Genomic DNA, 16391 nt, shown 5'->3' with positions numbered 1-16391 from the left:
TAAGACAGTGATCATATTTGGAAGTTACCTGGAATTTGCACTGCTGTGCCTTCAACTGAACCCACACTGGTGCCAATCAGGAAATCTGATCCATTAGTGACTTCCGGAAGGGAAAATGATGAAGTTACAAGTTCAATAGTATTTGGCTCCTTAGAGCTTATCGTTGACTGCTTATTTTGATATGGACTGTTTCCAGGGGCAGTGCCATTTGTTGCAATGTTAGAAGAAATTGTCGTGATCTCCTCTTGACCAAACAAAGCTGATTGAGTTTCCACACTTCTATCCAAAGGTTGTGAAGATGAAGCTGGCATTGTAAATGCTTCCTGGCCAGGTTTAAATACTTCATTTTCAATAGTATTGGGTGAATCTGAAACAGGTGTGGAAAAAAGCCATGGGATCTCTCTCTCAGTACTCCTGTCACCTTCTTGACGGGGGTTGTTCACTGTCCCTGAGGAAGCTTCAACTTCTATTGTGCTAACTTTCGGAACATCTGTGTTCACTCTTTCTCCAAAATTCAGAAAAGCAGTAGGCAAGATGTGTATTGATGGAGAATCTCCAGAAACAGTAGCTTCTTCCTCAACAGCCAAATCAGTTACAGTTACAGTCTCCTCTGTTCTGTCTGTTACAAGTCTATTAAAGTGAGGAGTACTTTCAGTAGTTGTACTTTCTGAAACAGGCTTGGGAGAAAACTCCAGTAGAGAAGACTCTGTTCTGTCAAGAAGGTCTGTAGTGGGTGGTTTATATGTTGCTGCAATATCAGAACTAACCTCTCTGAAGGTACCTTCTGATGAATGATCGGACTGATCTGAATCCTTTGATGATGATGTACTTGGAATGATTACCTCAGGATACTCAGATACTCCATTAACTAACTGAACAGTTACTGAGGATTTAGGAGTTTGAGGTACAGAAGAAAAGCTCACTGAATCTGTTCCTTCATACTCTGCTGATGCCAATTTTGTGTTTGTGTATACTGTAGGATGCTTTTCTTCATTCTTGCTAGATGATACAGTTGTCAGTTGGATTGTATGCTGTGTGGTGACAACACTTACATCAAGCATGTCAGTTGTCAAAGACTTTTCTGTCTCAGTAGTTAAAACTGGTGTAAGAGAAGGAACCACAGGCTGCTTATCATACAGTTCTTCCTGGCCCATTCCAGAAAAGCCAGAGACAGAGATTGTTTCACTTTGATCTGCTATTACTCGGTTGTTTGCTGAAGTATTCAGCTCATAGGTGTCTTCTGTTGTGCTTGTTACAACATGTTTAGACTCATGAGGCACATGAGGGCTTGCCAGTGATGGTACTGTAGGAAGGAAAATGCCCAGTTCAGAGAGTTCGGTAGTGATAAGAGCGTCTGTTGCAAACTTCATGGCATTCCCTGAACCCAAATCCTTTTCATCTGATTTTGGTCTGTGCCCAGTTGTTACAGATTCACTACTTGGCTGACTGGAAGTAGCCAAAGAAAGACTATCACCAGATCCAAGTGTCTTCTCTTTGGTTATGGAAAATTTAGCTGTTGATTCGTATCTCTTCCCTTCAGCTGTCATGCTATCATCACTGCTGTATGTTGATTGTATGACAGGATTTGGCATTGTCTGCACACTTATTATATCTTCAGGCATTGATTTTGAATGATCCATATCTATAATTGTTGTTTCTTCTGATGGGATTTGAAGTCGTTCTTCAATTAGTGTAATATCACCATAAACAGAAACATTCAATATAACACTTCTTTTATCATCAATCACGGGAATAATTTTCTCATATATCCCAGTATCACTTGTTAGTTCTTCTGATATAGCTGTCTTTGGTTGAACAGCAGATGGATTTGCCACAATCTCTTTTTCTTCTGTAAAAAGGGATGCTAGTCCTGTGATCACAGTCTGTGATCCATCTATCGGTGCCTCTGTTGTCACTTTTGCCATAGGGGGTATTGGCAAATGAGTAATCATATCAGGAGAAGATGAATCCAAAACAACAACCCAGCCAGATCCTTCTCCAGAGCTTTCAGGTAATACTCTGGCTGGCATTTTTGTTGTTGAAGTGACAAGAGATTCCTCTGTTTCAAGATCAGGAGTTCTACTCAGTATTACAGAAACAGGAGTTATGCCATCTTTAATCAGCAAATGTGAAGTTTCCTCTTGAGAAACAGCTTTAGAAGTAGCTGTTGTCCTATCTGTTTCATTTTCTCCTCCCCTATAGTTAGTTTCCTTATTGTGAGGTTCTTCAATTGCAACAAAATAATGTGTCATCTCTTTAATCTCTTTAGAGCTGAAGCTCTTGGAAGTCTCTTCTGCTAAATCTGGGGAACTGGTGACCACTGAGCTCAGGAACTGGTCTTCTGTTTCTGGCAGCAACTCAGTTACAGCATTTGTAACGTCTTCAGTAACTTCAGCATTTGATTCAGTTCTTCCTCTTTTAAAGTCTTGTGTCTTGTCAGTTGAAAGTTTGGGTCCCGTACTTGCAGGATAAGAAGTTTGAGGACTTGAAGTACTCATGAATTCTTCAACAGCCAATGGCACTTCAGAAGGAATAACAGCAAGGTCATCTCCGGATCCTTGTCCTGAAAATAATGGATCACTGATGACCTCATCATTTGTTAGCTTTTCTTCTTCAGGTGTCAGTGGTCTGGGAATATCTCTCGTAGGGAAAATATTTTGTACCAACTCCTCCTCTTGCTCTATATCTGTAACTGGAGAGCTTATGTATTTCCTTTCAATCTTTACAGGCTCAGTTACTCTGTCATCATTAAATGGCAAAAGTATTTTTTTAAGAGATTCCGTTTCTAATTCCTTTTCTTCTGAATGTGGACTGACAGTTGGAACATTTGGAAATCCCAGATGTTCATGGTTAGCCAGTGTACTTTTAAAGAATGGGTCTGTTGTTGTTTCTTCAGAAGATTCTATAGCTTTTGGTGAAATTTCCCTTGGCCTGTCTTCCCCAGAATGTATATCTTCCACCAAAGGAATCTTTGTAGAAAAAGCACTCACTGTCAGTTCATCAGTTGTTTTCTCTTCCATTCTTTTGTCAGTCACAGTTCCCATTGTGGTTACTTCATGTTCAGTACCCATGACTAGCTCATCAGGTTCAGTAGGAAAGGCGTGATCCATAGATGGTGGGCTGACAACTTTTTCGTCATACTTCTCTTGTGTTTCTGGTCTCCCAGTGGGTGAAACTACTGTTTTTGCAAATGATTCAATGAATGTGTCTGTTCCTCCAGATCCCTGGTCAATAAATGAGAAATTACTTCCAAGTATTTCTTCAGTAGGTCCATTAGACATTAGTTTTGTGGTGCTGCTGTCACCTTTGAATTCTTCTCCAGAGCCATGTTCAATCAGAAGAATCTTGCCTAATGAGACAGTTGAAGAACCAACTTTTGCATTTTTGCTTTCTGTAGGTTCAGCTACTGCTTTTATACTGCCAGTACCATGTATCACCATGATGTCATGAGGGCTGTTACTAACCACTGATTCTGGAGATGATGTGACCTCATTTGTTTCTAAATCTTCAGTTTTATCTCCTGGTGCAACATGAGATATTATCTCTTTTCTAGAACCAGGACTAGTTTTTACTACAGGAGGAGTTGTGTAAGTTGGTTCTGTTTCTTGATTTTTTTCTCCTGGGTTTCCCGTACTAAACACATCCCAGGACATCTGACTTGCTACTCCAGGCTCCTTTGTCATGCCATCTGACTCAGTACTTGCAACTGATATTGCTGATTCATCTGTTCTTGCATGTTCTTCATATTCTGTTGTTGAATTCTTCAGTGAGGCATGATCTATGCTATAAACTTTTCCTTCGTGCTTTTCTGTTTGTGTTTCAGTGACAGGCCTTAATGGAACTGAAGTCAAAGTAGCAGACTCAATGGTAACATCTATGTCTCCAGAACCTGGATCAATAAACGGGGAGTCAGTACTTACCACTTTTCTTGTGGGACCCCCTGAAAATATGTCTGCTGGTTCTTCTGCTGATCCTTCATTTATAAAAAGCTTCTTCTCTCTCAAGAGAGGAATGGTAGTGACCTTTTTGATTTCAGAACTTATTGTACCTGTTACCAGTACTGTTCTTCTGAACGGGGTGGGCTCTTGACTTACAGTTCTGACTTCACTAGTAGTGCTCCCAGGTTCGCTCAACTCCAAATTTCCTGCTGCAGCAGTAGCTGAATTTTCCTGACTTGGATAAACAGTGGTCTGCATTTCTTTTTCATCTTCAATATTCTTTTCAGTTACAAGAGAGCTGGCAACTACTTTCTCCATAATAAAGTCAGACACAGAATTGGTGGCAACAGTTACTTCAGAACTTTGATCAAAAGCAGAATAAAGAGTGCTTATTCCTCTGGGCAAAGAAGAGGTGATTCCTGAAATGGTTGCAGAAGTTTCTGTTGGCAGTACTGTGCCAGAGCCCAAAGAAATATCTTGCATTGAAAGTGTTTCTGTTACTGCTTTTTCCGTTGTCATGGCTGAAGTTACGGTGATGTCCTCTTCGACATCTCCAGAGCCTTCTAGAACTCTAAACGAAGCAGCACTCATCTCAGGCTTTGCTGTATGACTACTTGTTTCCAGAAGATTTTCAACAGAGGAATTTGCATTAAGTTTAATAGTTGATTTATAATGATCTGAAGTAGAGGTTGCCTCTTCTGGAACAAGGTCTTTCACACCTATGCCTACCTCAGCAGTATGAAAAACTGCATCTAGAGAAGCAGTTACAGCAAAACTCTCCACTGTAAATGCATCAGGAGCAGAAGTTATACCAGAATTCTTTTCATCATCTTCCTTTCTTGACATTGTCACAATTTCTGAGAAGACAGAACTGGATAAATCAGATTCGGTGGAGCTATCTCCAGAAGATTCGTTACTAATCAAAACCAAGTTTTTTGCATCTTTAGTAGAGCTCTTCTCAGTTCTATCCCACGTTATGGTCTCTTTATCTTTTTGCAGTGACTGGTCATATGAAGAAGTAATGGCTATTGATTTATCTGTTGCGGCAACTTCTGACTCACCACTATAAACAGGTTCTAACATTGCAACATCTGCTGTTGGTTGCGTAACTTCAAATGCCCCTATTACTTCTCCAGCTTTGCTTGGTTGCATAGTACCAGAAGCTTCAGTTTCAGGTATTATAAATGTGTTTGTTTCATTGATTTGAGAAAAGGTTACATTTTTTGAATGTGCAACACTTTCAATTTGGTCACTTCTTGCTTCCTCAGCTTTTGTGCTCTTAGGTGCACTAGTAACTTGCTGCTTTCCATTGATGAACTGCAAAGCTGGAGGAGTTGTAACATCAGTAGTATTTTCACAGTCTTCCTCTTCTTCAAACTGTACAAAGTCTGGAAAGAAAGGATCCAATATTATATATTCAGATGAATCCTGCACAGAGTCTGAAGTACAGGGTTCAGTCTGAGTTGATTCTGCATCAATGTGGGGTTCATCTATTGCATGAGGAAGCATGTGGCGACTGAACAGATCCAAAAATTCATTCACCGGATGATCTGCAAAAAAAAGAGAGCTTTTCATAATCCCTAAGTGACAGCGATGGTTGTGTATTATAGTAGACATATGAAGTACAAGCAATCCGTAGGAGAAAAAAAAAAAAACAAAAAAAATCAAAATGAACATAGTAAATTCAGTGTGTTCTATTGACACAAAGTTAAATGCTGCCACCGTGTTTGACCTTCTAGTTGAAGCCTTGATTATGTAATGCTGTCGATTGCCAGGCATGTTTAGTCCCAAATGCACACCTGCGCTAACTTATCCTAGACTATTCAGCAGAGATAAGAAATGGACAAGATGAAAACCATTTTTAGACCAAAAGACTCTGGTCCCAACCTGCAGCAACTGCTTCCAATGATTTGAGACACTAGCTAACCTTTACCAAAAATTGAACTTGGACAAAGCTAAGCCAGGCAAAGACTAAAATAAAATAGGACATGTAGAATATGCTTCTGCAACGCCATTTATTCTTGGTATAGAGTAATTCAAATTACTAGGAACACCGTAAAAACTGCATGAGTTAATCTAGTCTTTACACTTGGACCCTAGGTAAATAAAGTCTCACTTTACAAAGTTGTTGCTATTTGGCATTACAAAGCACTCTGAAGCAAATAAGAAAAAATATCCCAGATTCAAAAATCAGTCAGAATTCAGACAGTAACATGAGTAAAGTCCAGCTATTTTCTTCTGTTTACCACTAACTTTGAATTATTTACACACACCACAGACTACAAACCTCTCAAATTTTTCTGTAGGTGGCCAAGCAGATAAAGAAGAGGAAGTAAGTTCTAAGTAGACAAGGTTTTAGCTGCAGAAGCCCTCATGAATTCCTCTGATTTATGATCCCAAATTCCACAGACACTTTTTAAATATGCCCTCTCAGCACAAACATTACTACAAACCTTCTGTTCCAGACAATAGATGCTACCCTCATTAAAAAAAAAAAGAAAAAGGATAAAACAGACTCAGAAAAAAGCCAAATTTCAGGTTTGACGGACTGACTTGAAGCTGGAGAACTTGCACTGAAATCTTATTCCAAGAATCTATCTTTCTTCTGAGTCTATGTTTATAACCTTTTTGTACAAAGCAAAATTACTGTTTGCTGGTATAAATGGGTATAGCCAATGGAACATTTGCCTTTAGAAGATCTGAACCAACATACAGGACTCTTGTCTTACAGCACTGTTAGCAATGCTTGCTCCCCAAAGAATATTTGCCAGTATTCTGGCATACCCAGAGTATGACACAGCACAATTTTTAAGCAAATCTTCCTCATTAAAACTATTTACAAGACGTAAAAAAATGAGACCCTGACAGGTAAAGTATTTGATTAGTTTGAATTAATTCCTCTACATATGAACATCATTTAACCTCTATGACTACTGACCCCTCAGAGGTAATCAGGTGATCATTCTGGAAAAGAATGTATTAAATCACATTAAACTAATGTAGAGCACTGTGAAGGGCTTGTGATTCTTTGGCTTGGGGTGTTTTGTGTGTGCAAATTGCAACACAGTTAGTATTCTAATATCTCACTCTGTGTTTACAGCTAAACTCATGAAGTTACTGAATCTTCGTTTTGCTAAACGTCCAGCTGAAGAGTAAATGGCAACTTCAGGTCTGTTTTACTAAGAACGCATAATAAGGTGCCCTGAATCTGAGGCTTTGATCTAATTGTTAAACAAATTGGGAAAAATTAAGATCCATTCCAGTCTTATAGAGAATAAATAACCTTCAGCATTGTGTATTTCTACTAAAATATTCGGTTTGTACAGCACTAAGCTCAGCATTCCCATTGCAACAAGAAAAGTTTGGTTTTAACCTCATTTCTGCCTGGCTATTCTATTCTACCCAATGAAACCAGGTGTTTATTTTGTGCTATGACAGCTCTATTAGATGACTACAGAATTGAAACTCCTTCTCTCTCCCTCACATGTGCTTGTTGGGAGTTGTTTTATGCAATGCTCATAAAGAGAGAATTTCTCCCTGTTCCTTCCTCCAGTAGGCTACAAATATTTACAGAGGTTGCCCAATGCCACAGAAAAATATAGCTTCTGCAGCCATTTATTTGGGTCTTCCCAGATCTCCCTTTCAAATTTTGTTCAAGCAGAAAAGCAAGAATTTAGTTATTTGTCCAAAACTTGCAATATGACATGGAGAAGCATGTCTAATAACATCACTTTCAGAATCCACAAATCTTAGCAAACAGCCACGCTATTCATACTGAGGAATCATATTTTCATAAAAGTAGAAGCTCTAATTGACACAGAATTGTACACCTTCTTTCAAAATCATGAATGCAAAAATACATAGGAATTCAATAAGTGAAAGGGGAATGGCAAGTCAAAGCTGCTAGGGAGCTTTGAGAGTTTCTGATTCTCAGTAAGCTCACCATAAAATAATTGCACCAACATACAGAACCAGAGAACTACATGTAGAAATGTGCATGGGCAAGAAAGATAGCTTGTACTGTGTGCACAGCTTAAGAAGGAATACGTATAAATAATCTCTTATATAGACTAATGTGGCATAAGAATTAATTATGATTTCATACACAGTTTTAGGATTGTGTGCACAAAGCATGTAGCATGCTTTTGCACAGAACTGTACATTAAAAAAAATTATAAAACTTGGATGCGACTGGATAGGCTGTAATTTGTAAGAGGGTACCATGACTAACAAGTTCTGACCAGTGTATTATTTTTGTAGCAGTGCACACCTGGGAGTCCCTCAAATTACTTGCTCACGCTAAATCATTTATGGTAGGTAATAAATTTAATGAACAACATCTGTTCCGAATTCACCTAGAAGACATACACAAATTCTTACATACGCAAAGATCTCTATCAGACCTTACTTTTACTTTGTTAGCTTTTTCAAGATCTCACATGCCACAAAGATCCACATAAAAGAACCTTAGCTAAAGGTATGATATTCCAATAATAAACTTTCAGGAGGCTCCTTCATTAAATACTAAGTGTTTTTGTTTTGGTTTCTTTTTCCAAGAAAAAAAAAAAACAGCTTTTAAGAAAATAGTAAAGAATCCAATTGAATTATTTTTTTTTATTCGAATTTCTTCTTCTTTCTAGAGCTTTGATTATTCAGTGTCAGCAATCAAGTTGCCAATGCTTAGGGCTAACAGCTATGGAAAATTCTCTTAAACCCCAGAGATGGCCAATAATCTATGTAAAAATATAGCTTATATAACATATAACCTTGTCCTGTAAGAATAAGCAAGACACTAGGATGAAAACCTAAGTGCTAACATAAAATACAAATACAGGAGGGAAAAGTCTTATATGTTGAACTGGTTTGTTAGACCGTCAGGGCAGACACACGAACACTTGCAATAGTTTTAAACTGGCTAAATGCAGCTGACATACGTTGCTCCTATTTATGTTCATGTCCATGCCAGCTGCAGCTGAAGACATACAGACCTGAGGCTATTAATAAGAGATGAAATAAGGACTCTGAAGGAAAGGAGTTTGGCTCCTAAATAAGTTTATCAATAGTTCACACATTATCATGGCAAACAAGCCAAAAGGAGCACTTGTTCAAAAAGGTGCTTTGTTACCGTGGCTCCAAGAAAAAGAAAGTAAAAACAAGTAGCTAAGAAGTAGTAAAGCCAAGGGTTGTCAGTTCAGACTGCCAATCCAAACAAGTCCTAAAGGAGATTTATCAGTAAAGCCTTTTATTGAGGAAAGTGATGAGGTATGCACTGAAATAGAGATGGAATAGATAGGTGGATGAGTGTATATGCAGCCTAGAGTGTTTCTTAATCCATTTAATATGTCTAGATGTTTTAAATTACCTGTATGGAATAGGCATCTATTTCAGTAACAGTCAACTATGTTTAAGAAATGCAAATCCTTCTGGCTACAGGGCGCTTTTTAGCCACAAGGGGACTTGACTACTACTATATACGACCACAGAGCAACTGACTGAGGTGGCATTAATTTCCATTACAACCCTTCTAATGACAATTGGTTCTAAACCCACAATAATTTTTCACTGGATCAAATATAAAACTTGCCTCTATGTTACTGATGCACATCCAAAAAATGTGTAATGTATAGTAACATTTTTTCTTGAGAAGACTTTTCGTATTCTACAAAGAACCCCAAAGGGCTTTTCCAAGATCATTTTTGAGGGGACAGGCAGTAAAGAGCATTTTCTCTCTCAAAAACCTTCAGATAGAAGAATTAACAGAGAATTAAATAGAAAACATTCTGATGTTTTCCAAACTTTCAAAACCCAATATATTTCATTCTGAAGGCTTATGGATTTACCAGGGTTTTTTGAAGTCTCATTCAAAAAGGGACTGTTAACATCTAATCTGGCATCCTGCAGACAGCAGAATTTCACCTATAGATTCCTGCAATTTGTCCATTTATTGCTTCAGAGCAACATGCTGAGTTGTTCATGAGAAGTAGTAGAGTTCAGGCTTTTGCAGAAGGACTAGAAGTCTGATAAACCCATGAAATTCACAGAACGATTCACAAAATGTTCTGTGGACTTTGAATCAGGCCCTATATCTTTATTAGAATAGACCTAAAAAGAAAAAAAAATAATTTAAAAAGAAGACCAGAAACATTTTGGACTGTTGGTTTCAAAAGCGTGCATTTCATTGCATAATGTGACACTATCACAAACCCCATAATGTTCACTACCAAGAACCCATAAGCACAAGACAGGTTAGCATGAGAAAACAAAATAGTTTGCATTAGTCAAATTTCTTCCTCCACTTGATAACCAGAAAATTTTGGTTTTGGCTTCAACAGATATACAACAGGGTGAATTCAGACCATAGTATGACTAAAATGTCATTAAAATATTGTATATATGTGGTTTTGTATCAAATTTCTGCAAATGTAACATGCAGTGATTGTGAAAAAGCTAATGCGGTAACTTGCAACAAAAATTAAAAATGTTTGGCTCAGAGAGAAAAGCAATAAACAAATTAATTTAAGATAAAAATTGAGAAAATCGGGGGGGGGGGTGGTCCCCCTGTGCATACTTGTTAACTACTCTGTTTTCCATGTTAAGTCACCTTGTTTCTTCCCCACAGATACTTACTCTACATTTATTTTTATATGCCTCCTCTTTACTACAGTTGGTCTCCACAGTACCATGGTCATCACCTCGTGCAGAAGACTCCCATCACACACATGATGATGTGCTAGCACTCCCTAGCAACAACCTTAAACATCACCTCCAACTAATCAGATGCTCTGAGATCAAGGTCAGAGCTGTCTGGGACTAGGACTACGGGACAAGCAAAATACCTAATACCTAGCAGTTAGCATAATGGTTCAACTCATCATCAAAGAACAGACCATCAGCTTAAGTAAGCTGTTAAATGACAACCCAAGTCAGATATCTCAACATCTGTTCATTAACAGCTATTGGTCAGACCCTTACTCGTTCAAAAAACATTATTCTGAGAAACTCATTGCAGGAACAGGTTGTAAAAATATGCTATGAAAAGCACACTGACAGCAACGAGGACCAAAGGCAGATGCATGAATCATTATCTTCCTCATTTTGGTACTTTCATAGAATTTGCTGGAGATTGAAGCTGCTATGAAAAACGCATCCAAACAGACAATTCACAGAATAATTCAGTAGATGTACATACTCCGTGTAATGTAAGACTCTCTGAATAACCTAAACAAATGGCTTTTATGTGCTATTTTTAAATCCCTGCATACTTGTGGGACACTCCTGATGGTTTTGCAAAGGTGACCTACCAAGAGCTAGCCTCCAGCCAGCAGACTTAAATGCAGCCAACAGGTGTCTCCACTTCATCTGGAAAATATTTAGGAGTCCTCAAAGTAGAAGAGGTTCAAAGTAGTTTATTTAAATCCTCTGAAAGTACAGTGAAGCCTCGTATCTGGGCTTGGGAGAGGATCTAGCATGAGAAAAGACTTAAACAGCTTTATGTCATATACTAACTCCCTTGAACCTCAGCTCTGCCAGGGACCAGATTTGCAGTCTGGGTGGATTCAAGCAGTTTTATGACTACGGCTTGCTGAAACCCTTCCAGTGAAACAAAACTTTACCAATTCCACAGGAATGTGTCAGTCTCATTGAATATATTTTGTTTTAAAAGCATACTGAAAAAGTAAAGAAGCGATCTGACAAGACAGCCCCCATACAAAAAAAATCTATTTAATTGTTTTTGTTTCAAAACCTTTGTATTTAGGGTTTATTTCCCCCCTTAAAATATTACACTTAAATTGGAACAGAAAGCTTCAATTTTACAGAAATAAAACATTCTGATAACATCTTTTGGGTCATTTTGTTTCATAGAAAAGGGATTTTTTTAATTGTTCTTTTCATCTCATTTCAAAAGAAATAAGATTTTGAAATATAGACATTTCCTGCTGAAGGAAAATTCCAAGTGTCAGCCTTCGGTACATGCAATTCCTCTAACTTGTGCCATCTTGTAATATCATTAACCTACCTAAGCACGGTCAAAGTGCAACAGTGCTTCAGGCATACCCCATCTCCCCTGTCAGGAAAAGGTGGGAATACTGCCAAGGAACTGGTCTAAGGTGTTAAAGAAACATGGCTACTATTATACACACCTAAGTAAAAGACAACAAAGAAAGGTCCAGAAATAATTCAATTTTTGATTATTTTAATCCTTCTACCTCACATTAACATGACTAGTATATATGATGAGGCCTAGTAAAATCCAGTTCTTGATTACTGTTCAGTCTAAATAAAAAAAAGGTTTTATTTAGTTCACTTTAAAATGTTTCCCAGATGGATATATATTTCTAAAAGTTTTGTTAACTTTGGCTCCCTTTAGAAATGCTTAAGGACATAGGGCACATTTCAATAGGTTTATTTTTTTTTTACCTTCTAAATTTTATCATAATTTATGTTTTGTTCTCCCTCTGACAGTCAAAAGAGAAGTTCACATTTTTAAATCTCATCAGCAGTAAAAAAAAATAATAAAATCATATATAAATTGACCTTGCATAAAAATCTCAACTACTCAAGTAAATTTCTGGAAGAGAGTATTTGAAAAGAGTAATTTTTTCACAGCTGGCTGGGTAGGAGTTGAAAGTAATTCAAGGTGGGTGGTCAGTCTTGCCTACTCAAATTCACTTATCCAGTCTGCTTTACCATATTTGGGTGTCTCCATTTCCAAGCAAGATACAGCCCTGTTGAAAACCTGGGTATCAATTGCTGGCATGTTCCTAAACTGCAGCCTTTGTAGAGCTATACCATTTCCCGAAGCTCCATCCTGACAGAGTTGTTGGCTATGACCAGAAACACCTGTGGAAAGTGGATGTCGCTTATACTGACATCTGTTTTGCACAGGGCTCTGGCCTGCATGGCTGTGCTTAAATACCCCTGCCAAATTTTAAAGTAATAGACATGATGATGCAAAAACCATGTCAAAAATAAAGGAACCTTTTTATTATAAAAGCATATCATGAAGCCTTCCAGCAATCTCTGGTGTTTCCTTCAGCCTCATTGCTTCCTGTGTTCCCCCCCGATGCAGCAGCAAACTTGTTAAGAAAAAACAGATTGAGTAAAATGTCAAGTTGTTAAAAATGGCAGCCTTGCAGTGTCAAGTCTAAGCCCCAACAAGTGCAGGATACAGTTCCCTGGGTAATGACTGAGTATTTGTCATAAAATATTCTAAGGACAACTATTCCCACTTCCTTTCTACTTCAATGTCATTAACAAAATGACACTCCAGCCAGCAGTGTCTCCTCCTGAGTGGTCCCTGACACGAGCATCCTTCCAGTGACAACATTTTACTTACTGCCTATGGAGAAGACAATTCTAAAACTCTGCAGGGCAAAACAACCCAAAACCAAACAACTTGCAAGTAATAAATCATTTTCTCAGCTGAAATCCTAAACAAAGCAAAAATTCAGACTGTGCAGTCACACGGTATCTGGATTAGCTGGTCTGTCTGGATATATATATAGAAAAGTCCAACTCCACAGGACAACTCACCAGGTCAGGCAGTAAACAGAAGAGCTGGCTGGGACAGAAACTAACTGCTCACCAAAATGACCTCAGCCTTGACCTCGTGTTTGGTATTCCACAACTGAGGTGGAAACAGTGAGATACCGACGGGTCTTGCCCTTTCCTAGCCCACTTCACCACCATCCCTTGGTTACACTTACACCGTGTTACACTGGGGCAACCTCAAATGCTTCTGCCATTACACAGACGGAACAAGAAGGAACCAGTTCTGGCCCTACTAACATGGGAAGAGAATGTCCCCTCCCAGAAGAGCAAAAGATGACCTATCACAACAAAAATTTGAGGCAAAAGTCAAAATACTACAGTTACAATGTTGAAGCAAATGTCCACAATTTCACTGCTCCTGTGGCTGCTCAGATGTGAAATGGCCTGTAATGAATATTCCTTCCCCCGTCCCTTTCTTCAGTAATGTCAACAATATTTGGCTTTAGGAGCAATCTTACAGTATACTCCTTAATGTGGCAGTTCTGGAAAAAATTAGGTTGAAATCAGATTAGTGTAGGAGTAATAAAGGTTGGTTTACATAGTAGGCATGTGCTAAATCTTACTTTCTTAATCTAAGTAACTTGTCCCAAAGGAGGAATTTTATGTGGCAAAAAATAAAACCAGAAAATATTCTGATGTTCAAGCTTTAAGACAGACAGAAGCATTTATATATGTGGCTGTGGGAAGGGAAGGGAAGGGAAGGGAAGGGAAGGGAAGGGAAGGGAAGGGAAGGGAAGGGAAGGGAAGGGAAGGGAAGGGAAGGGAAGGGAAGGGAAGGGAAGGGAAGGGAAGGGAAGGGAAGGGAAGGGAAGGGAAGGGAAGGGAAGGGAAGGGAAGGGAAGGGAAGGGAAGGGAAGGGAAGGGAAGGGAAGGGAAGGGAAGGGAAGGGAAGGGAAGGGAAGGGAAGGGAAGGGAAGGGAAGGGAAGGGAAGGGAAGGGAAGGGAAGGGAAGGGAAGGGAAGGGAAGGGAAGGGAAGGGAAGGGAAGGGAAGGGAAGGGAAGGGAAGGGAAGGGAAGGGAAGGGAAGGGAAGGGAAGGGAAGGGAAGGGAAGGGAAGGGAAGGGAAGGGAAGGGAAGGGAAGGGAAGGGAAGGGAAGGGAAGGGAGAGGAAAAAATAAAAAAGGAGAGAGACAGAGAGATAAAGAAAGAAAGAAAGAGAAAGGAGAAAAGGAAGGGAGGGAGGGAAGAAGGAAGGAAGGAAAAGAAAGAAAAAGAAACATACATTTTCAGGACGATCTTCCCTATGCAAAATGGCTTTCTTCTGAATAACTGTTCAAAGAACTAAAGCTATAATGATAATTATCCCACCTGATCTACCCCACAATGCTTTTTTTAGAGATATCTGGAGAAGTTTATGTATCTGTACTGCCACTTAGCATGATGCTTTTCTGACATTTTATCCCCTACACTTTTCCAAGCATCTTTCAAGTACCTCATAAGCACACTTTTAATTTAATGTCTGCACAAGCCCACTGGTCATGCAGCCAGCACTCAAAATCACAGCTGATTAGATACACTGTTTGGCTGCAGTCCCTGCTACTTCAGGGGAGATATTTAGAGCTATTAATCATGTGGCAACATACACTCATGCTGTCATGGCAAATCTTTCTTTAAGCTTCAGTTTTCTTTGTTGAAATATGACCAAAGCTTTGCTGGAATAGTCCATTGTGGGGCAAATCACCCTTGACCTGGACCCATCTGCTTGTGCAAAATGACTTGAGTTACTACAGCAGTAGCAGTAGTAACTCAAGTTACTAGAGTATCTTCATAACATCTTAAATGCAAATACATGATTTAGAATATACAGTTAGAGTAATTATGCACACAAATATCGACATACATGGCACATGGATTTTTGCACATAGATCTGACTCTTGTATTTTGCAAATATTATTCAGAAGACACAGAATAGATTCTGTTTTTGCCATTTTAATGGAGTATTCTTAGCATCATCCCCTGCTTTGTGGGAAAAAAAGCAGAAAAAAAATTTGAAATTTAGCTATAGGGGTTAATAAACATGATTGCTTTGGGTATTAAACATCCAAAGCAGTCTAGGAATAAACCAGATTCTCAGTTAAACCAACATAACGCTGTAAAAACCCCACTGCTGCAGACAGAGTGACACTAGTGTGACTCCCTCTTTCAGACACAATTTTAAGAAAAGGAGTGCAGCGCCATGTGCTTGAAAGCCTTTCAAAAAATAAGTACTAAACAGTATTTTGATACATTATTTCTACCTGGATCAACTTTTGGAGTGCCTTTGATCATCACACTTTCCTGAACTCTGCAGAGACATATAAACAGCAGATGAAATAGAAAAAAGAGCAGAGTAGAAAAGGAAGCCTGATGCAGCAATATTGTAGAAGTTTATAACTGGAGAAGACTTATCTGAGAGCAAGCTGTGGTATACCTGTAAATATTTAACCATTTCATTGCTCAGAGCTGGGAAATGAACATATAATGCATAGAGAACATGAGCTTGTTTTTAACCATATAATCACATGCATATATAAAAATGGGAAATGGCTTCATTTTTCTTTTAAAAGCAGAACTTTTTCCACCTAAGTATTTTTGCTTGGAAAAAATGAAACATTTGTTTTGGAAAAATATTAATTTGTTTTTAGAAACACTTGTTTTTTGAAAAAGACATTTTTGTTGGACAATACTTGAGAGGAAAAGTTTTCAACCAACTATAGTCAAAAATAGATCCTTAGCTGTGGTAAGCTTGGTGCAGCACTGAAAAAAATGGCAGAGGGGGACAGACTTTTGACTATAAACCTATTAGCACAAACTTCATCCTATACTAACATGGTTACATGGCTACTGACTCAGAATTAGTTCCCACCTGACAGGCTCTGAATGTGGGCAGAATAAGCTGAAAAAGAAGCATATAGCCCAAGA

General features: G+C 38.6%; 1 protein-coding gene across 3 annotated transcripts in view; it reads right to left on the bottom strand.

Moving 5' to 3' along the window:
* VCAN (versican) overlaps positions 1-16391 on the bottom strand; it is a 113759-nt gene that overhangs the window by 33051 nt on the left and 64317 nt on the right. For 2 of the 3 annotated variants that reach the window (XM_075021363.1, XM_075021364.1), the window contains exon 8: positions 29-5488. In XM_075021363.1, coding sequence (XP_074877464.1) covers positions 29-5488 — 5460 coding nt within the window. The remainder of the gene's footprint in view (positions 1-28; positions 5489-16391) is intronic. The other variant, XM_075021365.1, reaches the window with a different exon arrangement.

This window comes from Buteo buteo, chromosome Z (assembly GCF_964188355.1).
Source record: "Buteo buteo chromosome Z, bButBut1.hap1.1, whole genome shotgun sequence".
Taxonomy (NCBI): Eukaryota; Metazoa; Chordata; class Aves; order Accipitriformes; family Accipitridae; genus Buteo; species Buteo buteo.
This window is presented reverse-complemented; position numbering and strand designations above follow the sequence as displayed.